Source organism: Prinia subflava, chromosome 12 (assembly GCF_021018805.1).
Source record: "Prinia subflava isolate CZ2003 ecotype Zambia chromosome 12, Cam_Psub_1.2, whole genome shotgun sequence".
Classification (NCBI taxonomy): domain Eukaryota; kingdom Metazoa; phylum Chordata; class Aves; order Passeriformes; family Cisticolidae; genus Prinia; species Prinia subflava.
Genome location: NC_086258.1, coordinates 22,139,920 through 22,165,268, shown reverse-complemented (window position 1 = coordinate 22,165,268; position 25,349 = coordinate 22,139,920). Strand labels below are relative to the sequence as shown.

At 59.4% G+C, this 25,349-nt stretch overlaps 1 protein-coding gene across 4 annotated transcripts; it reads right to left on the bottom strand.

The window, feature by feature from the left end:
- Positions 1–109: 109 nt before the first annotated feature.
- PIK3R6 (phosphoinositide-3-kinase regulatory subunit 6) lies at positions 110–24,839 on the bottom strand. 4 transcript variants are annotated; one of them, XM_063409289.1, is made up of 20 exons: positions 24,460–24,838; positions 16,061–16,157; positions 15,818–15,901; positions 14,731–14,822; positions 12,686–12,754; positions 12,079–12,211; positions 11,092–11,161; positions 10,547–10,730; positions 9,720–9,867; positions 8,666–8,752; positions 7,658–8,102; positions 6,996–7,089; positions 6,119–6,235; positions 5,413–5,523; positions 3,603–3,693; positions 2,880–2,950; positions 2,554–2,644; positions 2,099–2,169; positions 1,720–1,832; positions 110–1,093 (listed from the first exon to the last, which is right to left on the bottom strand). In XM_063409289.1, exons 2-20 carry the CDS (start codon positions 16,071–16,073, stop codon positions 937–939), a joined length of 2,241 nt encoding a protein of 746 aa, XP_063265359.1. In that variant the 5' UTR covers positions 16,074–16,157; positions 24,460–24,838; the 3' UTR covers positions 110–936. The 4 variants fall into 4 exon arrangements, with proteins under 4 accessions (XP_063265359.1, XP_063265360.1, XP_063265362.1 ...); XM_063409290.1 differs by lacking the exon at positions 24,460–24,838 and adding an exon at positions 20,278–20,415; XM_063409292.1 differs by lacking the exon at positions 24,460–24,838 and adding an exon at positions 20,079–20,100.
- Between the last annotated feature and the right edge of the window lie 510 nt (positions 24,840–25,349).

Sequence of the window (25,349 nt, the reverse complement as noted above, 5' to 3'; positions counted from 1 at the left end):
ATCTGTTCAGGGCTGGGCACTGCACGGGGAAGAAACTGAACTTCATGTTCAGGTGGAACTCCCGGACATCCGCCCCCCAGCCACGTGCAAACACACAACCACAACCAGCTGGCAGTTTCAGCTTGGGTTTGTCTTAATTTCTCTCAATTGGCACCCTCTGGTACAAGTCATCCGTGACACCTATACAAATAATTTATCATCCATCTACATAATTTACAGCTTTACAGAACAAACTCTGGACTCACAGCCCACAGTCCAGCCCGGTTCAAAGCCTTTTGGCTTTTTGAGCATTTTCTTTGTGTGCACAAACCCCACAGTGAAGCCCCAAAGAGGCAGAGGGGTGTAGAGCCACGGAAACTCCACATTATCCCACCAACAACAGCTGCTTGTGCAGGGGGTTCCTGATGTGCCCGTGAGCCTCCTGCCTCCCTCCCACTTCCTTCAGGGACAGAATGTTTGCTGCCCAAGTCTGGCATAGGGGAGCACCAGCAATGTTTGGGATGTGAGGTGAAAGCCTGATCCCTGCTGGGCTGAGACATCTCCAAAATAAATGTTGCTGCTGCCAGCTGCCCTGGGCTCCACAGGACAGCCATGGATCTTCCTCACCCTTCCTGAATGGAGGAGCTCCAAGCTTTCCCTGAGCTGTGCAAAAGGTGAAAGCTCAGTCCTGCAGCACGGCTGTGCCCCTGGCAGGGGCTGTCAGCCAATGTCACATTGTCACCAGCAGGGTGTGGCTGTGCCCCTGGCAGGGACTGTCACACTGTCACCAGCAGGGCGTGGCTGTCCCCTCCGAGCCCATCCGCCTCTGCTGGGGCAGCTCTTCATTCACACCATTGCCATTTAAAGTCACAGCTGGTGGCTTTTGGTGTGCTTTCTTTCCCCATGTCCTCTGTGCTGATCCCATGTCACAACTCACAGCACCTTTTCCCCTTTCCTTCACTGGATGACTCCTGCGAAGGTGTTGATGGGCAGCAGCAGAGACTTGGGCAGGTACTTCACAAGCCCCACGTCTTCTGTTTCATCAGGGCTGAATTTCATGGTCCTTGTCTTCTGCAGGCAGTAGCTGGGCTCGAGGCAGGGAGACACCTCCAGGCTGGAAGAGCACAGAACACATTTCCTGCATGTTCAGATCTGATCTCCGAGCAAATCCCAGCTCTCTGCACTGTCTGCTGGGGGAGAGCTCTCCCACTGTGAGCTGCAGCTGTTTTTATGCTTTCCCCAGCTGGGTTTGACTGCAGAGAGGAGCTGCTGTGTGTCAGTGCTTTACCAAGCCCCAGGTCCTGAGCCTAGCTCAGTGTGGCTCAGGAATTCACAGTTGGTGTTGGCTGGGCCTTGAACTGTCAGCACATCCCACGTCACTGCAGCTGCTCCAGGCACTTAATTAATCCCGGCCATTTCACAGGGCTGGGCTCTCTTCCCCACCTGCACCTGCACCCAGGTGAGGGATGCCGTCAGTGCAGAGAGCATCAGATATAATTCATCATTCAGGAGATCTAAGCTCTGTTTGTCCCTGGAGGTGCTTGTTTTTCTACTGTCTCAATGACAGCACTTTTTGTGTAAAGAACCATTTTATTCCTCTCACCATCACCCAAAACCACAAATGTAGGGAAGCCCCAGTGTGCCCTGCTTTCCCTGGAGAAGGAACGTGGGGTTTTTGTCATGGATGAGGCTCAGGGCTCCCTGGCAGATGTGCAGGGCCCGGCGCCCCGGGGCTCTCACCCGATCACGTCCCTGTAGGTTCTCCTGCTGTCCTTGTCCAGCCGCACCGTGAAGGGTCTCTGCTCTGGGCTCCTGACCTTGATATTCCGTGTTTTGAACCTATTTGCCACAGCCTGGATGGGGAGAGGAGGGAAAGCCTGCTGGGGGCTCTGACCAGAGATGTCATTGACCAGCAGCAAGGGCAGTGACCAGCAGGGAGGGCAGTGACCAGCAGGGAGGGCATCTGGGGCTTTGGCTCAAACATCCAGGCATTTCCATGGAAGATAATTACAAAAGTCCCTCTGAGCAGGTTGCCCCAAAGCCTTCTCCTCCCCGCAGAGCTGCCCCTTTCCCTGCTGTGTAAGGGACTCTGGCCCCTGAGGATCCCACAGGTACTCACTGAGAACGACCGTCCTGCCAAGTTGTTGATCCTGATGATTTCAGTGATGGTCACTCTCAGACAGCCCAGGCCTGTGACAGAAGCTGAGGGTTGGGCTGGGGCCATGGTACAACCTCAGCTCAGCCTGCCCCACGTTTGGGAGCACTGACTATGGCACAGGACTCTAGCAGGCTCCATGGGCAAAGGAATTGTGTGGGATCGTGCTCAGGGTGGAAAGCTCAGAGGCTGTGCTAAGGGCCAGGTGAAAGAGGAAGGCTGCAGCAGAGGGAAAATGCTTAAATCCTATCTGAGCCTCAGACACAGCATTCCTGGGAAAACCCCCACCAGACCATGGGGACGCCAACATTCCTGTCACTGATTCCACCCCCACAGCCCAGACACAGCAGGCACCAGGGACTGTGGCCAGACTTACTCCACTGAGCATCAGAAAGCTCAGCAAAGCAGGAAGAACCCACCTTCAGCCTCCTCAGCAGGGATGGCTTTCATCAGCAGGCCCGTGGAGCGCAGGGACAGGGCCAGCTCCTTCTGCCGGTCACTCAGCACAACCTGTGGGCAAGGGGCAGGGTCCTGTCAGTGCCCCTGGCAGGGGCTGGGCGTGGGGAGGGCTGGGGACAGCTTCTCACAAATACAGGGGGAGCTAACAGGTTCACCACAGCCTCTCTGTCCTTGCCTGGAGAGCAATTCCAGAGGAGAGGGAGGGTCAGGTTCCCTTTAGAAGATCTGTGCCCTGCTGGGCATCCCTGGGAGCAGAGACATTTGGGGTGCAGGGAGCCCCACTCACCTTCCTGTAGGTCACAGTGAGATCGATGCCAGGGCCCTCCAGGGTGCTTTTCCTCTTGGTCGTGCTCAGCTCTGCAAAGAGGGAACCAGGAGGTTCACCAGGGTGAATTTCCCTCATCCCACCTGTCTGTGCTCAGCAGAGAGGGATCCTCCCATGGGCTGTGCCACCCCAGAGTCACACAATGGCCTTCTGTCACACTTTGTCCCTTCTGTCCCTGCCGTGGGAGCTGAGGCTCTGTGCCAGTGGGACAGACCCACTGCAGGCTCTGTGCCCAACCTCAGTGACAAATATCCACTGGACTGAACACCAGAGTGCACTGATGGAGGAGCTGGATGGGGCTTCTGGAACAGTCCAGCCTTTGAACCCTCTTGTTCCATTCCTGGCATTCAAGGAACTGGACTTTTAACAGGAAAACATCTGGCTGTGAAGCCCAGCTTATCTCCTCAACTAAGCCAGGGCTCTGATCCAACTCCCAAGCACACTGGAGCCAACCAAAGGCACAGACTACAAACCCTGGCTAAGCCCAGGAGCCAGCAGCAACCAGGGCTTCCATTTAGCCTGATTTCCTGGGCCCAGGAGGGAGATGGAGGCCTTTAGGGAAGTCTTGTTAGGAACAAGGAATATTGCCTGTGCCCTGGAGCTCTGCAGGCTGAGGGATGGGCTGGGTGGGATCTGGGGAGGGCAGGAGCTCTGTCCAGGCTGGGGCTGCTGGGACACACACACCTCTGTGGGAGGGACTGTCCTGCACCTGGGCCAGCAGCTCCGTGAGGAACACGTCCTCTGCTGGGTCCTGTGCCGGGTCCTGGAACAGGACCTGAAAGACAGAACATCCCTGAGAGACAGCCCTGAGAGACACAGCCCTGAGGGGAACATCCCTGAGAGACACAGCCCTGAGAGACACAGCCCTGAGGGGAACATCCCTGAGAGACACAGCCCTGAGGGGAACATCCCTGAGAGACACAGCCCTGAGAGACACATCCCTAAGAGGAACATCCCTGAGGGGAACATCCCTGAGGACAATGTCTCTGAAGGATTATCCCTAGGGACATCTCCTCTGTCACCCTGCAGTGTCTCACGAAGCTCATAGCATGGACAGCTTCTCCAGAGCAGCCACGGGAGAGCTGGGACCTTATCAGGGCACTCAGGGTTGCTGTGGGATGGAGGAACTGCCCTGGCTCTGCTTCGTGAGCTCCAGGACTGTGGCAGACCTTGCCTGAAGCCCCGGGGACGTGGCCAGCCGAGCCATGGGCACTGTCCCCTGCCACTGGATGTCACTGTGCCCTCAGAGATGAGTCAGCTCCCAGCCACACACCCACACCACCGCGAGCACTTCCCCCAGGCCAGGCTTGGATGCTGCTGAGCTTCAGGGGACGCAGTTTCTCTCTGATCCTAGGGAGGATCCTAAATCGCAGGTCTCTCTGGCCCTAGGGATTATTTTCTTTTTATGGGTTTGCATTGGGCAAGTCGTGAAGAGCAGGTGCTGGGGAAGCTGTCCCAGGCACTCCTGGCCCCACACCTGGCTCCTTCAGGACTTGGCTCACAGCTGTGGGCAGCTTCCTGCAGCCAGGGAGGAACAGGGGGGTCCTGACCCAGAAGGGAAAGCAGGGGCAGTGCTTGCAGCCCAGGCAGCCTCACACCCTGTGTGACAGGAGAGCAGCTCAGGGGCTCTGTCTGAAAACCACATCTGGAGGCAGCCCCTCACCCCCTGCCTCAATCACCCACCCCCTCACTGCCAGGTTTTACCTGGGAGGACAAATGAGTGGAAGAAAATTTCACAGAAAATCAAAATACCCAGCCACAAACTGAAGCCCAGGTGCTCCAAGGACTGACAGGTCATGGGTTATTAGTGAAGTCCTGGGGATGCTCTACCGGGAATTACCAAAGCTCCTTGCAAGCATTGTGCCAGTTTGCTCATGCAGGGGCTCCTGTTGTGCTGCCACAGCAGCTGTGAGCAGATTAAAAGGAGCTCTGTGCATAGCCTGAGCTGTGGAAGGGCTGCCAGAGCTGCCAGGGGAGCAGGGAGGGCAGGGTTAGTGTTGCATGCCCAAATTTAGCCCTTCTTTGCTCTCCTCTCAAATGCCAGGCCTCACTCTGATACCATTTCAGAGCAAAGCTGGCAGGAAATAAATCAAATGGTGCTGCAGGAAACCCTGCAAAGCCCCTGCAGGTACAAGGAGCTTTTGGCAAAGCTGCTCAGCAAAGCCCTGCTTGCTCACAGCATCTAAAGCAGAAAGAGGTACCAGGACTCCTGAGCACCCCGAACCCAGCAGAGCAGGAAATCTGTGACCACGGGGGGAACATCAAGGCTCCCTTTGCTGAGCTGAGATCCTGGGATGGCCTTGCCAGGATCATGGGCTCCAGCTGAGCTGAGCTCCAGGGCCAGAGGCTCCAGGAGCTGGCAGGGAGGGCCGGGGTAACGCGGATCCAGGCTCGGATCTGCAGGAAGCCTCCAGACCCCTCTGGCTCTGCACAGCTCTGCCAGCCCTTGCGGGGCCACTGAAGGCCCGGGGGCTGTGCCAGCTGTGCCACCCACCTTGACAGAGTGCACCTGGAAGCCGATGGGCTGCGTGCCCATGCGGGCGTAGTAGGCGATGACATCGGTGAGGAACAGGTCGGTCACCAGGGCCCTGCTCGGCAACGACGGCTGGGGACAAACCACAGGCTAGGTCAGCCCCTGGCACTGCTCAAAAACCCTGCCAAAGTCCCACACCTTGCTGGACACAGTGAGGGATGAGCTGTGCTCTGGCCCCGTCATCCACAGGCAGTGGGAGCTGTGCCCACTCTCAGCCCTTCCTGTGTAGGCTGTCAGTGGTGGCTCAAACTGCCGGGAAATGAGAGCTGGGGGGATTTCAGCAAAAGTTTTCTTTCTTGAAATCTGCCATTTCCTGTCCCCTGGTCAAAAAACCCATCTCAGCAAATGGCACTTGTGGGCTGGGGCAGTGTCAGCCACGGGCATCTCCTGGCAGAGCCCTGGGGAAGGTTTGCAGAGGAAAAGCTGTCTGGGGATGGAGAGCCTGCAGGGATGGGGAGGGTTTGCAGAGGAAAAGCTGTCTGGGGATGGAGAGCCCTGCAGGGATGGGGAGGGTTTGCAGAGGAAAAGCTGTCTGGGGATGGAGAGCCTGCAGGGATGGGGAGGGTTTGCAGAGGAAAAGCTGTCTGGGGATGGAGAGCCTGCAGGGCACAGACCCCTCCTCAGGTGCTGCAGGCATTTCTGGGAAATGGGAAGGTTTTCCTCATACCATGGTGGCCAGCTTGGGGATCATGTGGCACAGGGTGTTGATGTTGCTCTCATACCAGGGGTCAGCCCTGCCCAGGTACCTGGCCACTTCACACAGCTCCTCGGGGCCAGCAGGGTCCTGTGGAGCAAACACAGCTCACAGTCACTCCAGCCTGGAGATTGTTTGCTTTTCCTGGGCTTGTATTGAGCAAAACGTGAAGAGAAGGTCCTGGAGAACCCCTCCCAGCCACTTCCAGCCCTAAATCCAGCTCCTGTGGGACTTGGCTGACGCTTCTGGGAAGCTTCCTGCAGCCAAGGAGAAACAGGGGGGTTCACCATATCAGAGAGACCTGCAATATTCCCCCATCCCTTCCCTTTCCCTGCTCCATCCAGAGACGTACGCAAACTCATTTAGCAGGTGCTCAAGCACAGAACTTCTGTGAGGACTGGAAAGAAAGAACACTGATTTTTTAACAGCCTGTTTGTCAGGGGTCACAGCCAGCTCTAAGCCAGCCTGAAATATCCTAAATGCAATTGTTAATTTACCTGTGTCTCGAGGCTGTCTGAGGGGCAGGGATGTGCCTGACATAAACCACAAGTAGAGACTCACAGACCTAAACCTGGGGCCGTGACCAAGGAGGCAAAGCCCTCAATGAGCAGCAGCTCCTTCCCCTCAGCATCAGGGAGGCGGGAAAGGCAGCAGCCCTCGGCTAAACCTCACCGGTCCTCCTGCAGCTGAGGCCTGGAGGCAGAACTGAAGGAGCTGGGGCTCCAAACTGAGCCCAGCAGCTCCGTGTTGGCTCCCACCCTCCTTGCTGTGGGACCAGGGTAGGGACGGGCAGGGATGCCTGGATGCCCCTGTCCCTCCCCCTGCAGCCCAGGCACTGCCAGGCACTCACCGCAGCAGCCGAGGGCTGCCCCGGCACCACAGGGATGTGGTAGAACTGCAGGTCCAGCCTGGCTGTCAGGAACACTCGCCGGGCCTCCCGCTTCCTGAAATGACAAAGGAGATGTCGCCAGGGGAGGGGGAGAATGTGGCTCCTGGGCAAGGCTGGGCAGTGCCAGCGGCTGCTCTGCCACGTGTCTCCCTCGCTGCCTCCTTTCCCACAACGTGTCCTAGGTCCCCAAATCAAGCACGGGGAGAGAAAGGGGAGCCTCAGAGAGGTTTTTGTCAGGGCCTGCTGTCCCTGTGCAGCCAGCTCTGCTCCCCGGGCTGTCCACGCTGTCACCCACCCCTGGGGAAGCAGCTGGGGAGAGCGGGCTGAGAAACAGCTGCTCTGCAGAATGTTTCCCTTTGGCATGGGAAAACACCTTGATTCACTTGCTGTTCATTTCAGCGAGCCCACGGACAGGAGGGACGGCTCGCTGTGTGCGTCACTCAGGCCACGAGAGCTGCTGGTGACAGTCGGGTGTGTTTGGGAGCCAAACACCCGAGTCCCAGTCTGCCCCAGGTAAGGCTGAGCCCAACCCCGGCCCCAGCCACCCTGGCTGCTCCAACAGCCTGAAGGGCAAAGCAGACACCCTGTCCTGCTGTCCCCAGAGCGTGGGTGGCCGCAGGTACCTGAGGGAGTGGAAGGCTTGCGCCAGGCGGCCGAGGATGCGATCGTCCCCCAGCAGCACCACGCGGGCGGTGTGCAGCCTCTGGAGCGGGGCTGCGGGCTCCGGGGGCATTCCTGACCTCCTGGGCGGCTTCCCGGGGAGCTTCCCCCTGGGAACAGCGCTGCCAGCCTGCAGCAAGGCCACGCTGTCCAGCGGGAACAGCTTTTTCTTGATGCCGCCCTTCCTGTGGAGCCGGGAGCGCTCGGTGTCCACGGCGCAGGGCTCGTCCTGCGCGGGCAGGTCCCGCTCGATGCCGCTGTCGGTGGACAGCACGGAGAAGCGGCTCTGCTCGCAGTAGTCACAGTCCGCAAGGATGTTCTGCATCTCCACGGCGTCCAGGTCCTGCCCGAGGCAGTCGGGCTCGCAGCTGTGCGACAGCGGGCGGAGGAACAGCACCAGCTCCTTCCCTGTGGGCACGGAGCGGCTTCAGCAGGGAGCACCAGGCACAGACAGGCTCAGCCCTGTTTCCCTCCTCCCGGGGAAGCCGCCAAGCTGAGGTCTCCGCCAGAGGCTCCAGGGGAACTCAGTCCCTCAGCCCCATTTCCCACAGAGTACCACTCCAGTCCCAGAATCCCTGACTGCTTTGGGTTGGAAGGGACCTTGATGATCATCTGGTTCCCATCCCCTGGCATGGGCAGGGACATGCTCCACCAGACCAGGCTGCTCAGAGCTCCATCCAGGCTGGCCTTGGACACTGCCAGGGCTCCAGGGGCACCCACAACCCAGGGGCACCAGGATGTGGGCACATCCTGCTGCAGCCCCAGCTCCTCCACCCCTTCACAGCCCAAACCCCCTGCGCTGGCCCCAGCAGCCCCCGGGAAGGAGGGCAGTCAGCACAAATCCCCACGAGCAAGGCCTTGGGGCAATGGTTCCAAAACTCCCTGCCCAAGGGCTGGGGCTAAGCGACCCCTTTGGGACAGGACCTCCAGGCTCAGAGCCCACCCAGCTCCCCCCAGCCCATGGCACTCACAGAGCTGCTCATCTTCTGTCCACAGGTGGAAGCTGATGTTGGGGTGGGGCAGAGGGGTCCCCTGCAGCCCTTCCTGGGGAGCATTCCCTGGGGAAAGAAGCATGCCTGGAGCACATGGGAGCATTTCCCACACAGGAGCACGAACCCCCAGTGCTGAGTGCTGGCTGGGGCAGCCCTGGGGCTCTCCCACCCCAGTGCTCCTGGCCAGATGTGAGGCTGTGAGGCCTCTGCCCTCACAAATGGAACCATCACCAAGAGACTACACCACTGGTGGGAGGGACAAATAAAAAGGGGGAAACTGAGGCACGGGCAGGAGTGAAGGACCTTGCTTTGCAGCCAGCAGAGGGATTGCAGAATAAATAAACATTCCTCTAGCACTGGGCCTCCAATGCATGTGGTGGTCTGATCTGAACCTCCTGATCCCACCAGCACCAGCTGTTTTAACCCGTGAGAGCTCTGTGACACTAGTGGGACGATTTAACACTCACTGCCCCCAAAAAGTGATGGTCCCACCCCCTCACCCCCTCACAGCCCCCAAAAGGTGATGGCCCCACACCCCTCCTGGCACCACCACCTGCTCCTCCCAAAATCCTGCACTGGGACACTCTCCAGCCTTCTGGAGGCTGGAGGGGGTTGGGACACAGGGAGTAGCCAGGAGAGGAACCATGACCCCATTTCCCTCTGGCTGCCCCAGATCTGTGTGAGGAGATGTGAAGGATTGGGATTTTGTTATAGTTTGTGTGGCTGCAGTGGCACCAGGCTGGAACAGAGCATGGCAGGGATGGCAGGAGTTGGCAGTGCCACCATCCAGCACATCAGAGAAAGGTTTGGGCACAAAGAGACCTTAAAACCTATCCAGTCCCACGCTGAATCAGCAGCAGGAATTTCCATTGTTCCTTTCCTCAGTGACAAATCTGCCTTCCAGGGCCAGCTCTCCCTGCTGGCCATCGGGTCAGCGCAGGGAGCCTGATCCTGCTGCTGCAGGGGATGGCAGGGACACTGTGGGGACACTGTGGGGACCCTGTCCTGGTGGGAACGTCTGCCTGGGGCTCACCTGCAGGCAAGGAGCCCAGGAGGCCGTGGTAAATCCTCTCCAGCCGCGCTGTGCGCTGGCCCCGCTCCGAGCCGCCCTCACTGCCCGCACACTCCACGGCCGCCACCACCTGCTGGAACCAGGGCTCCACATCCCCCGGGGGCAGGGCCTGGAGGGAGAGCGGCTGTGAACACCTGGGAATGGGGAATGAGCCATGGCCAGGGCAGCGGGATGGGCAGCGAGAGCAAATGAGCCCTGCACAAATTGCTTCCTAGGGGCACACACACGTCCTCTTGTCCCCAGGAGAGATGGTGGCTTTGCTGGCAGCTTAAAGCTCCTTTGGCAGCTGGTGGGCACCTTGGGGCATCCTCAGCCATGCTGGCACTTGGGGTGACTCTTGGGAGATTGGGATGGCAGGCACACAAAGATGTCCTGGGAGTGGAAATTGCCGAGAGCCTCTGCAAAGTTTCTGAGCCAGACATTTGTGTTACTGTGGCACCACAGCTCCTTCCAGGAGGTTTTGGAGAAAACTGATGGAAACCTTTCCCCCGAGAGTTCCTGTGGTGCCCAGGGGCTCTCAGAGGAGCTAACAGAGGCCCTGTTTCAGCTCTGCTGGGTGAAACCAACACTTAGACTAAAGGTTCCAAACTCTGGCTCTGCTCTAGCCACTGCTTTCCATCTGAGGGATGTTTGAGTCCAGCCCCAGCCCAGCTCTGGAGCTGCTGGGTCTGGAGACCAGTGCTGAGGAGCTGGGGGGTTTCTCCACTGGCCAAAACACTTTTTGTGTCTCCAAAGTGTCCAGCCAGAGCAGGAGCATTGGAAAAGCACCAGAGCAGCTGCTGCAGTACCTGGAGTCGGGCCCTGAGGCCGTGGATGTCGCAGGTGTCACCCAGGGCCGCCTGCAGGGCATGGGTGACCACGCAGCTCATGCAGCCCCCGGGGCTCTGGGACACCTGGGCCGCCTCGGTGTCGGTGACCAGCGCATTGCAGATGGCTTCAGGCAGCAGCTCTGGGTCAGCAAAGATGAAAATCCTGGGAGGCAGCAGGGTGGGCAAGGGGGGGAGATGCAGATTCACATCACCGAAGTCAGGGCTGGCAGGAGCAGCTCACATTTCACTTTTTCTGTTGTTGCTGTTGATATTCCCCTTCTCCACCCTGTCTCCCCACCAGGGGCAGCTCCCTGCCTCCCCAAATAATTTTGGACACAGGAGGAATGTGCCCTCCCAATGGCAGTTTAGTGAGGTACTGCATGTCACCCAGCTGTGTCCCCCACATGGCTTAGGCCCAGGCTGTCTGCTCCAACCAGGACTAATTCTGAGGCTTGGAAAAGGACAGGTTTCCCCAAGAGACCACGAAATAAAAGCACCAGCCCCTCCCGAGAGGCAGCACTCACTTCTCCTGGTAAGGGAACGGGGCGCTTGGCAGGCTGTGCTCGGAAATGACCATCCTTTGGTACAAGGCTCCTGGGAAGGGCAGGAACACCAACAGTGAGGGCAGCAGCAGTAACACAGCTCTTGGGATAACCCAGGGCTGCTCCCAGGTCAAGAGGCTGAGGTGGCTCTGCCAGGTCGGGGAACACCCACTGAGATGAGGTTGAACAGCCAAGAATTGGGCCAGAGCTAAAATCAGCCAAGGACAAAGGCCAGGCTCCAGAAAAAGAAACCCCCTTCTATTCTGGGATGATTTCCTGTGTTTCCCTTCCTTTGTTTAGGGCGTTTTGAGCTTGGGAGTGGAGTTGGAGGCAGGAGGAAGAGCTCTGTCGCCAGGGCCACATGGGGACGGTGTTTCAGGGCAGCTGAGGAGCACCAGGGATCAGGAGAGAGGCACTTCCCTCTGCCCCTGCTCAGGGCTGGGGCTCTATGCCCTGCCCTGGCTCAGGGACAATCCTCCTGTGAATCCTGCTCTGAGGGGAGCCCTGCTGGAGATCCCTTCTGTGCACACTGAACCATTCCTGTACCAAAAATCAGGGGAGATAGAGGTGTCCCTTAGGGCTCCAGCCAGAGCAGCGCTGGGGAGGAGTGCTTGGGGTATGGGGGTGGGCTGAGACTCCCCAAAATGGCACCAAAATTCCCCACCAGGTTTCTCCTGTTTCACCTCCCCCTCACAGGGTGTCTGCATCTTGCTCTACTCTAAAGGATTGCTTTCAAAGGCTCCTCTTAAAGAAAGCTCTAACTAGAAGAAATTTAATGACAACAGAAGAAAAGAACACAGAGGAAAAAAGGAAACCGCCTGTCCTTGGGTTTGCTTCCTATACGGGGCTGTTCCCTGCAGTCCCACTGACACCTCAGTGTCCATGGGGCTAGTTTAGAGTGGATTTCCTTCAGGCAAGCCCTCGAGGGCCCTTCCCAGTGCCAGGCTGGGCCCAAGGGGCACCCCTTACCTGGGGCTGTCCTCTCCACCTGCAGCCTGCTGGCATAGTCCAGCCCAATGGTGCAGAAGGGCTTGGGCAGGGTCAGCAGCCTCTTGCAGAAGTCATAAACCCTGGCACAGAGCTCATCAGGGATGCAGGGAGCCTGCAGGGGGACAGGGAGGTGACAGGCAGTGACCCCTAAATCTGCTTTAACACAGCCCCTGGGCTGGGAGGGCACAAAATTCACCACGGATTAAACTCAAAACATGGAGCAGAATCAGGCCCTGCAGTGGTTTGGGAGCCTCCAGCAATACCCACTGGAGGTTGGGGACACTTTTTTTTTGTCAGTTTGTGGCTTCCTGCACCACCATGCACTGAAAGGCCTCCAGGAAAGGGGTCAGATGGAAGGACTTGGCACTCTGTGTGTCACAGGGGCATGGGAAATGCACAACTGAGCCCACCCAGGGCTGGCTCAGGGCTTTGCTGGTTCTGAGTGGCTGTTCCAGTTTGTGAGTGGCTTCAGGTGGACTCTTCTGTGGCCCCTGACATTTCTGGATCCCCCCTGATGTCCCTGGATGTCCCAGGGAGGCCCAGGGCAGGCTGGAGGTGCAGGTTCCCTTTCCGAGGCAGAGCTCACCTGTATCAAGGTGTACATCAGCGTGTGCAGCAGGGGGATGATGTAGTGCCGCAGGTCCCCTCGCTCTGCCTGTGGGAACAGAGGACAGGGAAGGCACACTCAGGTCCTGGCAGGAGCAGCCCCAGAGCCCCCAGGGTGTGCCAGGTTCTGTCTCTGAGCACGGGGATTCAGCCTGGCTTAGGGGGTGACCCCTGAGTTGGGGTGGGGTTTGGGATCCCTCCCCAGGCTTTTAGGGTGAGCAGGATGGCCCTGGGGAGGGGCACGGGGGACGGTGGGAGAAGGCGAGCTCAGGATTCTGACTGAGCTCATGAAGGAGCTCCTTTCCACTCCTGTGGGAACACAAACCCCTGGGGAAAGCCTGTCTTGGGTTTGGTGAGGTGGGAGCAGAGGGAACAGGGAATGTTCCCATCCTGTGTCCCCATCCCGGCCCCTTGGAATCCAAGGGGTGCTCCAGCCCTCCCTGCAGCCTGCTCTGCCTCTAACAACAGCTCCAGCATGGGGAATGCCCCTGGCTAAACCTGGGAAAGAGATTCCCACCCCAAAGATAATTCTAGCCCCTCTCCTCAGGGCTGCTGAGCTGATGGATCTGAGTTAACGAAGCTGATGGCAGCAAAGCCTGAGGAAACATCAATAAAATGAATAGCAGGGAGCTGCTGAGTTGATATCAGCCCTGGAGGAACTCGGGCATGAAATTGCTAAATTATCATCCCTGCTTGGTGCTGATGGCTCTGAGCTGCTGGGGAGTGGAAAAAAAAAAAAAAAAAAACAAAAACAACCACAAAACAAAACAACAAACCAAACCACAAAATCCGCAAGTGACAGGGATTTCCTGGAAGAGCTTCAGGGAGATGAAGGGAATTATGGAGCAGGAGGGCTACCCCCGCTCCTGGGCAGGGGAAGAGAAGAGTGACAGAGTGATAACAGCTAGAGGGGAGGACTGGCCTGGCTTCTGCAGAGGGAAACAGCCCTCAAACACTCAGGGAGGATCCCTGAATCCACAGCCAAGGGTGACGTGGATGTTCCTGTCTGGGTTTCTGAACACCACGGGATAAAATCCATTCCCAAGGCACTGATGGAAGCTGAACTGCCACAACACAAGGGAGAGCCTGCAGATAACCCCAGAGCTGCTTCAGAGGCTGGAATTGGGATTGAGATCACTGCTGGGTGTTCCCAGCACTGCATGGGATCAGGGGTGGGCTGGGCTGGGATTGGGATCAGTGCTGGATGCTCAGTGCTGGGTGTGTGCACAGGAACCTGGGCTGGGCTGGCACAATCCAGGGGGGACACAGGAGTCCTAGGGGAGGTGACAGACTCGGCAGGGCTGCTCCAGCCTGCCAGGTCAAACGAGAAATAGCAGAGATGCAGAGAAAATGGTCCAGGGGTGTTTCTGGACAGGGGACAAAGAGTGTCCTGGCTTGGGGTAAACTGAGGCAGGCTTGGAAGAAAGTAAAGGTGCTGCTTCTCCACATGCCAGGTCCCCAGCCCCCAAAGCAGGTCACAGCAGGATGCAAAGGCTGCTGAAGGTTGGTACCAGAAGGTGATGTGAGAAATCAATGAAACCAAAACCCATCACAGGTTTCCACTGATGGCTCCAGGGCAGGGCACGGGGTTGAGTGGGGTGGAAATAAGAGATGTGGGGGAGGAATTTCCATTCTACCTGAGGCTACAGAGGCTGGGGAAGTTTGGGGTGGTTGGGAGGGTTTAGCAGTGTGAGGGCTGCCCTGCTGTGCAGGGAGCAGTCTGGGGGGCTCCTGTGGGCTCACGGGCTCTTTGGGACCAAAGCCTGGCCTCTGAGCATCAGCTGGGACAAGCCCTGGTGTCCCGCAGGGTTTTTCACTCTCTGCTGAGCCCCAGTGCCCAGCCAGGCCCCAAAGCCCTAAAAGCCCTGCTTGGGGTGGAGTTGAGTCCATCCCTCAGCCTCACCCAGCACCCGGCACAGAGGGACCAGCCTTGCACTCAGGGCACTTCTCAGAGGTGGCACTGCCTTCTCTGAGGTGGCACTGCCCTCTCTGAGGTGGTACTGCCCTCGCTGAGGTGGCACTCACCCTTTCCAGCTCCTTCACGAGGATCCTGACCAGGACACAGCTGGTGCTGGGATTCTGGTCGATTTTCTTGTGCAGGGTCCATCGCAGCATTCCTGAGAAGGGAGAGCCAGGGAAGGTCGGGTCACCAAGGGAGGCACCCGGGTGAGGTTTCACAGGGGAATCAGGGACCTGAGCACTGGAGTTCCAAAATCCCCTCTGGGACGCTGCTCTGACATCGCTGAGAGCTAAAGCAGCCCCCTCTGCCCTCTGCTTCCACCTGCAACCCTCTGCAAGGGCCTGCCCTGCCTCTGGATACAGCACTGGTGTTAGATCTAATTCTGGGAAACCCTTGGGAACGGCTCCTTGAGAGCCTAGGAGCTGGAGGAAAGCAAGGATGTAAAGTTTGTTTTCTGTTCCTCTGTTGCTCTGTTTGAGCCCAGCTGCTTTCCCCACCTGCCCCAAGGAATTTGGGATCCTGCTGGTCCCAGCACTGGTCCCTGGCTGCCAACAGCTCACCCTCAGAGCAGGGACCACAAAACCTCAGCCCTGAGGGTGCCACAGCTCATTCCAGGCAAAATCAAATTTAACTAACTGTAAAATATCCTGTGTTCTCCAAGTAAAAGCAATTGTTCAAAATTCCTTAGGTTTCCCCAGGCTGTAAGAGTTTTATCCTCCAAACCCATAACGCAGAGGAACCAGCTGATTCCTTAGGGACGAGTTGGGCAGGACACGGCAAAGGGACATCCCCGGGGAGGGACCGGGAGATTGCAGCCCGGGGCTCGCCGAGCTGGGCATGGCTGGCTGAGGGGTCGCGGTCACCCCTTGGGGCTCTGCGTTTATGTCCCAGCTCAATGCGGGACCCAGGGTGAGTGAGAGACGTGCAGGGGTGACCGAGGCTGTGCAGGGGGTGACAGAAGGGTGACAGAAGAAGGTGACAGAGGCTCCTGGGGCACGGATGCAGCTGATATAGGATTTGGCACCTCTGGGAGAGCGTTAGGAAGGGCAAGTGAGTGAAGCCACTGTGTCCCCCCACCTGCTCTGAGAGGGGAGCGGGGGGTGTTGGGGCAGGCAGTGCCCAGCGGGGCCCGGGTAGTGCCAGCCCCCTCACCTCGGTCGCTCTGGCAGGAGGGGTGGTGCCCATCCAGCTCCCGCAGCAGCGCCCGCACCCGCCGCAGGATGTCCGACTCCACCTCTGCAAGGGACAAGGGGACGTGAGCCGGCCCAGCCCCTCCGAGGGAGGGATAGCCCGGGAGGGGGCACGGGACAGAACCCCTTCCCCAGGGCCCTCAGAGCCCCGGGAAGACGCGATGGAACCACAGAGCTGTGCCCAAGGGGACTCAGCGTCACCCACCTGAGCTCTCCATGGCCGGGCTGAGGCTGCAGCTCGTGGGGGAGCTGCACGGAACTCCTCACTGCCCTCGGGCATGGCCTCGGGTCCGGGACCGTGCCTGCGGGAAATGAGGACACACGCGGCTCAGGTGGGGGTGGACATCAGTCAAAATGAACCTCGGGAGAGCACAAAGGCACCGGGACCCCTGTGGGGCAGAGGCAGAGCCCCAGGGGTGAGCACAGATCATGTTTGGGGAAGAAACCCCCAGCTCGAAGCTGATCCCATCAGGATTTTGGCTCCCAAAGCCTCGTGCTGCAAGGAGCTCCCCAGGGATGAGCAGCAGCATCACTGAGAAGGGCAGGATGGGAATCCTCATCCTCCCAGGATTTAAGAGATGTCCAACTTAAGTCAAACTGAATCTGAAATGTAAGGTTCATCTCGGAATAAAAAGGAGGGGGGAAAGCCTGAATTTCCATGATTTAATTTTTTTTTCTATTTGATTTGAAGAATTAGGGGCAAACCCCACCCAGCTAGTTCCTAAATCTGTAAATCTCCATCACCAAATCCACCACTCTGCAGGAGGAGGAGGACGGACACGGGTGGGAGAATTCCTGCCATGCACCACTCGAGCCCCTGAGCTCACAGCAGCTCCCAGACACTCGTTAAAGGCTCCTGCAGCACCTCCAGGACCCGCCTGCGCCCAGCCCCGTGTGGGCTCTGTTCCTGCCCCTGGGAACAAATGTGGCCAAGCTGGGAGGGGCCGGGCTGCTGTCCTGGGGTGGGAGGGGTGGCACAGCTGTTCCAGGCTCCCTCCAGACCCATTCCCTGGATATTCCCTCCCTGTCCAAGGCCCTGGCGATGAGCTGCACCCACGGATTTCCAACTCCCACCAAGCTTTGAGAGCTGAGAGGGCAGGGGAGGAGAGGACACAGTGTGACAGTCCCCGGCCTTCCCCTGGCACCGGCACTGCCTATCCAGGCCCCAGGTGGCTTCCCAGAAGTGCTGAGTCCCTGGGCAGAGTGGTGGGCACAGGCAGGAGGCTCCCACAGCCTGGGCACCGCTGACTCAAGCCCTGGGGCCGCTGCCACAGCCAGGGACGCGATGTGCCCGCTGGAACGCCAGCCCGGGACACACGAGAGCATCAACCAGCCCTCCTCATCCCCGGACTCACAGATCGCCCCCTGAATCCCTGGCTGCAGAAGGAAAGGCATGGCTCTAATCCATTCCAGGCACCAAACGCCACCAGCAGCGTGGCACTGCCAGCCCCGGGGTTCAGCTCCTGCTGGGAAAGCACCGGGCTCCCTGGAGCCACGGGAGAGCCCTGGCTCTGCCCTCGGGCTCCTCTTGGCCGTGCTGCCGGAGGAAGCAGCAGCTGAATGCGGCTGGAGATGTCGGTGGCTTCCCACATCCGCATCCTCCCGGCGCTGCGGGGGCGGGCGCTGCTGGCCCGCCAGAGCTTCCAAATTTAGCAAAGACCAACGTGAGCTCAGCCTGCCTGAGAAACTCTGCTTCTCGGCTCACCTGTCTGCTCCAGAGGGGCTCCTCTTCCTCCCTGGCAGCAAGGAGGAGCTGAGGCTGAGCCCGCGGTGCACCTGCTTGCTCCTGGTTCTTGGGTCTCCCGGGAAAACCAACATAAAGGGACAAAAACTGGTCCCCAATCACACTGCCCACAGGCAGGTGTCATGGGAGAAGAGGATGAAAGGACACGTACAGGAACAGGCTCTGAGGAAGAGTGGGGTCAGGCAGGGCCCTGCCAGGCTCCAGCCACTGGTTCTCCCTTGGCCAGGACCAGCACAGGACCCAGATGAGCAGAAATTCCCTCTTTTCCCTGGGGTGTTTTTGACCGGCACAGGGCCCAAATGAGCAGAAATCCCCCTGGCTTCCCTGGGATGTTTTCTGCCTGCTGTGTTCCCCGAGGGTGAGGGTACAGCCCCTCAGGCCTGGCTGTGCCCCATCCCAGATCCCCGCAGGCAGGCAGGGATGATGCCAGCCCAGAGGAAGGGGAGCACTGGGTACCCTAACCCAGAGCCCCCCACTCTAGGCAGCCTCTCTGTCTGCCACAGCTCTCCTGAAAGGATCCCTGGCACAAGGAACAGGAATTTTCCCCATTTCTGGGGATGGACCCTGCACTGGTTCCTTTCTCTGGGAACCCCTCCCTGCACCCCAGAAGGCTGGGAAGGTTCCCTGATCCTTCAGGATCCTTCCCAGGAGGGTTCTCTGCTCTCTGTCCCCTCCTCTCCCTGGATCTCCTCTCTTCCCCTGCAGCAGACACGAGGCACAGCTCATCCCATAACCGGGTATTTTGCTGTCTGCCAACTCAGCAAGACCAGAGCCTTCTCTGCATTCATCCCACTTCTTTGCAGAGCTGCAAATCTCCACTTCCTCTCTGCAATTCTTAAAATACCCATGGCATCAGCTGGATTTTATTCCTTTTGCAGGGAAGAAAATGAAAAAGGAAGGGCAAGAAGAGAAGTCGCAATTCTCCTTTCAGGTTTCAATAATTTTGAAATTCATAGTGCAAAAACCCTAAATGACCCCAAAGCCACCTTCCCCAAGAGTTTGGGGAAGTTTTGGGGAACACTTGGCTCTATTCTTAAAAAGGAAGGACTTGGCAGTGAAAGTGCAGCTCACTCTGGACACTGGCAGATAAATTCATGGATTAAAGGGAGTTGCAAGGCTAAAGGGAATACTTCTGTTCCAAACTACAGGTGCTGGAGACAGCAAGAGCAGGACCTGGCTGAGCATGGGGTGCTGAGCACCCACAAACCCATCCTCAGCCCCTCACAGCAGCACCCGTGGGGGCCCAGGGTGGGGAGCTTGTACCCCTGCTCTATCTCAGCCCAGCATTTCCAAGGTGAAGTTTGTCCCATTTTGGGATCCTCCAGCCTCTGCCTCCCTCTCCATCCTCCCCTGCTTGTCCCACTAAAGCTCCTTCCTCCTAAGCAGGGATCCCTGTTTGCTCAGGCCCAGGTGTGCACAAGGAAATTTTCACCTCCCACCAGGGTTGTCCCTTCCCTAATCCTTACAGGCTGGGAGGAACACTGGGGACAGCAGCCCAAGTGCTGGGGACAGCACCCCTGAGTGCTGGGGACAGCATTCCTGAGTGCTGGGGACACCACCCCAAGTGCCCTCTCCCTTCTCCGAGGGCTGATCACGAGCACCAAAGGCATTGCCACCAGGTGATCCAGCAGATCAAACATCACCCTGCTGGCTTATGGGCGTGTCTGGAGGGTCCTGGGCAGCAGCAGGTACAGCCAACAGGTCACTGTCCCCACAGGGCCATCAGTCCCCACACAGAGCCCAAGCTGGGCTGCTCCTCATCCTCCACGAAGGAGGATCCACGTTCTTTCAGCCCTTGTGCTGGAGGAACAGCTCAGCCCTGCAGGGAAGCACAGCCCCATCCCCACAACAGGGTATTTCCTCCTTAACCCTGGGGCAGGGGTTGAGGCTCAGCCCTTTGTGAAGCCTTTGGGGTGAGACTGAAAATCCCATTCAGAGGACGGGGACATGTCCATCCAGGTGAGTCCCTTCAGCCCCACCGTGGTGACTCAGGCTGTCCCCTGGAAATGTGGGGCTGCACAGGCTCCCCAAAGTCCCCCTGCTCTGTCTCACAGGCTGTCAACACTCTCAGAAATCACTAAACCCCAAACCCCGCTGACCAGGTGAAACACGGGAGGCACAGAAATAGCTGACGTGAGGCAGAAATAGCTGGAACCACAAAAGAAAACCTAAGCTCAAACCCTTCGGTGGGGGGAGCTGGGCTGGCAGAAAACAAGGCTCCCCTGGGAAGCTCCAGCTCGTCCAGGATCCTCTCTCTGCGCCCCGCACACCCTGCCTGGATTCCAGATGCCAGTACCTGGAGCTGGGCTGGCTACGGGCACCCTGGAGGATGTCCCTGTCCCCCCTCCCGGTCTGCCCGAGCACAGCGGTGCCAGAGCGGGACACGGAGTGCAGCCCCTCGCTCCCTCCCGGTTATATTTATCCGCTCCAAAGCCATCTCCCCACGCCTCCGGCAGCCCGTGGTTAGTTACAAACTCACCGCCCGGGCACGGCTGAGCTTCCCTGGAGCTGTTTATCGGCTGCACCACAGAGAGAGAAACGCGCACCCCGCACCCGCACAGGGGAGCGGCTGTGCCCTGTCCCCAGCCCACCCCGGGCACCGCCCCGCTCCCAGCCCTCCCCCCCGCGCTGCAGCCGACCCGGCCGGACCCCTGATCGAGGGAGGATCTCACAGGTACCATGGGCAGGATGAGCCGAGGTTCAGCGCCGCAGCGTCCTGCCGGAACCGCGGGGAGAGCTCAGCCCGGGGGACACGCGGGCAATGGGCTCAGGGAGCCGGGGTGACAGCCTGGGGACTGCCCAAATCCGCCACCCCTGGTGCCGCCCTCCCCCGTCCGCCCGCGGCTCCTGCGGGCGAGGCTGGTGCTGAAAGCGGCACAGCAGAGCCTGGCACGGCTCCCGGCACCGCCCAGCCCCGGCTGCTCCTGGAGCCCGCATGGCCGGAGCACGGGATAATGGGATGGGATGGGATGGGAGCTGGAGAGGGCTGTGGGAGCTGAAGGGCTGTGTCTCCCAAGCTGTGCTGGGGATCTGACGTTGCATCCTCTGGGCTGTATCCCAAACTGCAGCTGGTGGCTCCAAAAGTCTTAGAAACGTCTCCAGCAGCATCCCTGATGCCCCTTAACGCTTTGCACCCCTAATCCCTTGTACCTCTAGTCCCTTAATCCCCTACACTCCTTAATCCCTCACACTCCATGTCCCCTAGTCCCTGACACCCCTCACAGCCTCACCCCAGGCCAAGCTGGAGCTGCAGGGGACCCTACCAGAGGTAGATGCTGCATCCTGTTTGCTCCTCCTCTCACAGCCTGCCATCTGCCAGAGCACCATCCACTGTTTCTGGCCTGGATCCTGACCTCCAGCCCAGGTAGGAAAGTGGGACAAAGGCAGCTTTCCCTTCTCCAGCCCTCCTGGCTGGCCAGGCAATAGCAGCTCCAGGGTCCCCTGAGGACCCTGGCCAAGGATGAACAGCGAGGGCAGGGTCTGCTCCTCTCCCTTCCATCAGCTCCGAGGGCTCTCAGTTCTAATGAGAACTGGGCAAAACCCTGGGTATGAGACTCAAACCCCACAGAAAGATGCCCTGCCTCCTTTCTGGCCCTTTGGACACACTGCTGGAGTGGACAGACCTGCAGCAGAGCTGGGAGCACCTCATGTGCTGGGGCCAGCCTGAGCCCCACTCCTGCTCTAATTTCCAGTTTTAATTCCAGCCCTGGCAGGGCTCTGCCTCCAGACAGCTCTGAGATGAAAGCAGATGCTCTCCCTCAGGCTCTTACTGCCAAAGAAGAGAATCTCGAGCCCAGACTCAGCTTTCCAGCATCTCTTTGAGGCTCCATTTGCCTGCTGGCTGCTCTGGGAAGGCATGGCCCCACCAGGGGAGTCCTGCTCATGGACGGCTCAGCAATGAAACTCCTCCCCTGGCACTGCAGGGGGTGTTCATCAGCCCCCAGCTCTGGATGAGCCCCCAGGCCTTTGCTGAAGCTGTGGAAGTCCAGCAGCTTCCTGGACACCACTTACTGTTCGGAGACTTCCTTGCCAACATCACTTTGCATTCTTCCTAAGGAAAGGAAAGAGTTTTCCGGGAACAGCAGCTTTTTAGATTTAGCATCTCTTTCCATCCCCAGAGTCAAAAAACTTTGGAAAAACAATCACAGGGAAAAAATATGTGTGATTTGAAAGCCACTGCCAGGACTGTGCTCACAAACAGCCCAGACAAGCACTGTCTACCTGAGGGGAACTCAAAGCAGGGAGAGCTCAGACTTCCAAATGTGGCCAACCTGGGAGTGACCAGGCTGCTTTCCTGGGCTGGGAGGGGCTGTGGGGTGGCACAGCTGTTCCCAGGCTCCCTCCAGACCCATTCCCTGGGCATTCCCTCTCTTGGGCAGGAGCGTCAGCAGCACGGTCACTGGGACAGCCCTGCACTGTCACAGCTGTCTCTGTGTCACCGGCTGGGACAGAACAATGTCCCCGTGCCCGGCTCTGTGCAGGCTCACAGCACTGTCCTGTGCATAGCAGAGGAGCTCCAGCCTCTGCTGGGAGCTGCCCACAGGTGGCCACAGCAGAGGTGACTTGGGGAGGGCACAGAGGAATCACCTGGGGGGACAGGAAGAGGGTGAGCAGAGTGACCCCAGCACGCTGTGCATGGCACCACCCCTGTGGGCAGCAGGTGCCTGGGCTGGGGGAGCTCTCTGGGCACAGAGGGCAGAGTGATGTGACAGCTGCTGGCAGGGAGGGCACAGGGAAGCCCTTAGCCAGGAAGGGACGAGGGTTTAGGGTTGCACCAGGACAACGAGGTCAAAAAGGGGATTTAATTACAGGGCACAGGCACCAACAGCCCCCTCTGCTCTCAGTGAGCACCCCAAAACTCCAGTTTGGCCTGAAGAGCTACAGCACCCTAAGCCTCAATCAAAGCTGGCCCAGCAGAGATCTCTGCCAGCAGCTCCCCTGCCCCTTCCACGGTGGGTGGCTGGTGCTGCCTTCGAGGCGTGTCACACCTCAGAGCAAAGATGTGACTCAGTCTGCTCAGCCCCTCCTTCAGACACCAGGAGCAGCAGCACAGCTCAGCAAAGCCAAAAGCCACAGGGACAGCAGCCCCTGAGAGCCCCTAGGGCCGGCTGAGAGCCGTGCCAGCCTTAGAGAGGCTGGACATAACCACAGGGCTGCTCTGGGGGCTGTGCCTTCCCAAGCTCTTGGAGCACAGGAATCCAAGGGAAAATCGTAGTTTGGGTGCTGGGGAGGGGTCCTGCCCACATCCCACCTCATCGAGTGAATGAAAGGTCCCTGTGACCCTGTCACAGCAGCAGCTGTGCCCACCCCACCTGTCAGAGGCTGGGGGGGAGGTGGGAACCTGAATCCAGCTGAGCTGGGGCACAGGGAAACCCCTGCCAGGAGCCACACACAGGCTGTGCAGGACCCCTGTCACCTGTGCAGTGACACCACGTCCCAGCAGGGCTGCTCTGAGCTCACGGGATCCCAGGGGAACCCTCTGAGCACAGCAGAAAACACGGGAGCTGCTCCATGGGGGTGTGCAGCTTGATGCCTGAACAGGAGCCAGTCACGGCCCTTCTGTGAGCAGAGATTCTCCCATCTGGGGCCAAAGTAAGAAGGCAGTGTTTGTGTCACAGAACAACCTGGACACGTGGCCCCGCAACTGGAAACTCCAATAAAACCACTGCTGGCTGCCTGGGTCATCTCACCAGGGCCAGGACAAGTCTGTGATACTCAGAGGTGATAAATCAGCCCTAGAAGCCCAGGGGAATTTGTTCCTGTGTTCAGGCTTAGTCAAGGGGAAGAATGCCAGAATCCCAGAATTGTTTAGGATGGAAAAGACCTCCAGGATCACCAAGCCAAAGCTTTAAGGGAATGATGGAAAGAGAAAAGAGCTGCTGAGCTGCACAGACGCTTGGAGAGCTCCCGTGGGAGGGAACAGCATCCCGGGGAGGTAAATGGTCACGGGAGGTGGCTCTGAGCAGCCAAAGGATGCCGAGGGAAGCGCTCAGGGCGGGAGGACTAAGCCCTGCCTGCTGCAGGGTTGGCTCGTGTGTGTTTGTTCGCAGCTCGGGCCCCGAGCATGCAGATTTTTGCTTCCTTTCTGGACGGGGCTGTGCTCTCTGTTCGTTATCGCCGCTGCCATCGCTCTTTATTGCCCTGTCACTGCTGCTCGGGGCCCCAGGGGACAGCCGAGGCCCCGGGCCAAGGGCAGGGGAGCTGGGCAGCCACACGACTGCACACACAGCCAGTGCCAGGATGTGCATCACCCCCGGCCGTGCCAGAATCCCCAGCAGAGCCCCCCGGGCACGGGGAGCTGGGGCAGGGAGCGCCGGGGGTGGCACGGGGCAGATGACAGTCCCTTGCAGCTGTTCTGCACAGAACAAAGCCACCCAGCAGGGCTGGTGCGGCAGCAGCCCCCGGGACGGGGTGGAACCGCTCCCTCACTCCGGCGGAGTGGCCGGGGCCTGGCACGGGGCCAGGGCAGCCACCGCACCAAACCCACCCGCTGTCCTCTCCGGGGCACGGGCAGCAAAGTCCCCACGCTCCTGCCTGGGGCAAGCCCCAGGGCAAACCCCCTGCCCAGCAGGACCTGCCGGCTGGCAGAGGAGCTGGCACGAAAATTTCCATTCCCGATCTCCTGCACCACCGCTGCTCCTTCCCCTCGTTCTTCCCGAGAAAAGGAATGGCTCTGCCCCCATCCATGGCTTTCCAGGTCCTTTCACCCGCGGCACTCAGTGCTCGTGCACACGACGCCAGTCCCAGACAAACCCTCCAGTGACAGAGCAACCCCGGGAGCAGCGGCAGCCGGGAGAGGCTGAGCCACAGGATTTACCCACGCCCGGAGCTGGGAGCACCGCGCCCTCCGGGGCTCTTACCTTCCTCAGGGCGGGCACGGGGGGCTCAGGGAGTCACAGCCCCCTCCCCGGGGGCCCGGCCAGCGCGGGGGGCACCGCAGGGTCCCGCAGGGGACATCGGGGACGGGGCGCGGGTGCCCAGGCGGCTCCCGGGCTCTGCAGCCGCTTCGAGGCGCGCAGGGCAGAAAGGGAAGCGCGAGTTATTTCGAGACAACTTCCTCTTTCGCGGAGAAGTCCCCCGGTGACAGAGCTGTCCCCGTGTGGGTCTCTGGCGCTCTCTGGACGGGCGGCAGCAGTGAAGGGGGCTCAGCCTTGCCCTGGCTCCAATCCCCTCAAACCAGCCCCGCCGGTCGGGCTGCCCTGGGATGAGTCTGTGAGCCCTGGCACCGCCCCTGGCACCGCCCCTGGCTCTGGCCCTGGCACAGCCCGTGCTGGGCTGCCAGCCATCCCAGACAGGGACAATCCCTGCGCTGCTGCCGCCCAGGGAGGCAGAGCGAGCCTGGATGCTCCCAACAAACAGCGTTGCTCTGGGAGACCAGGAGTCCACCCAAAGACACTTTTGCAGCCGCCCGTTCCAGGCACGGTGTTTGCGCCTCTGCCAGAGCCTCCCGCCCACAGCATCTCCCACATCTGCTTCAGCTCAGAGCCCCGGCAGCTCCTGCTGCTGCCAGCTCGGGATACAGCCCGGGCAGGGATGGCCGGCCCCTCTGGAATGTTCCTGGAGCAGTTTGACTCTGCCCTGACAGAGCCTGGAGCAGGTGTGGCCGTGCTCAGCAGGGTGTCATTGTCACCCCTCGGAGCAGGGCTGAGCCCCAGGGCGGCTCCGGGCTCTGGCGGTGCGCTGGGGCTCGGCGCAGCCCGGGAGCTGTGTGCGGGCTGGCACACGGGAGGGGTGCGGGGACACAGCCCAA

Coding starts and splice junctions, on each gene's coding strand:
- PIK3R6 (XM_063409289.1), bottom strand. Junction 8,103..8,665: donor GACAGAAGATGAGCAGCTCT/GTGAGTGCCATG, acceptor CCGTGCCCACAG/GGAAGGAGCTGGTGCTGTTC. Junction 1,094..1,719: donor ACCTACAGGGACGTGATCGG/GTGAGAGCCCCG, acceptor GTGCTCTTCCAG/CCTGGAGGTGTCTCCCTGCC.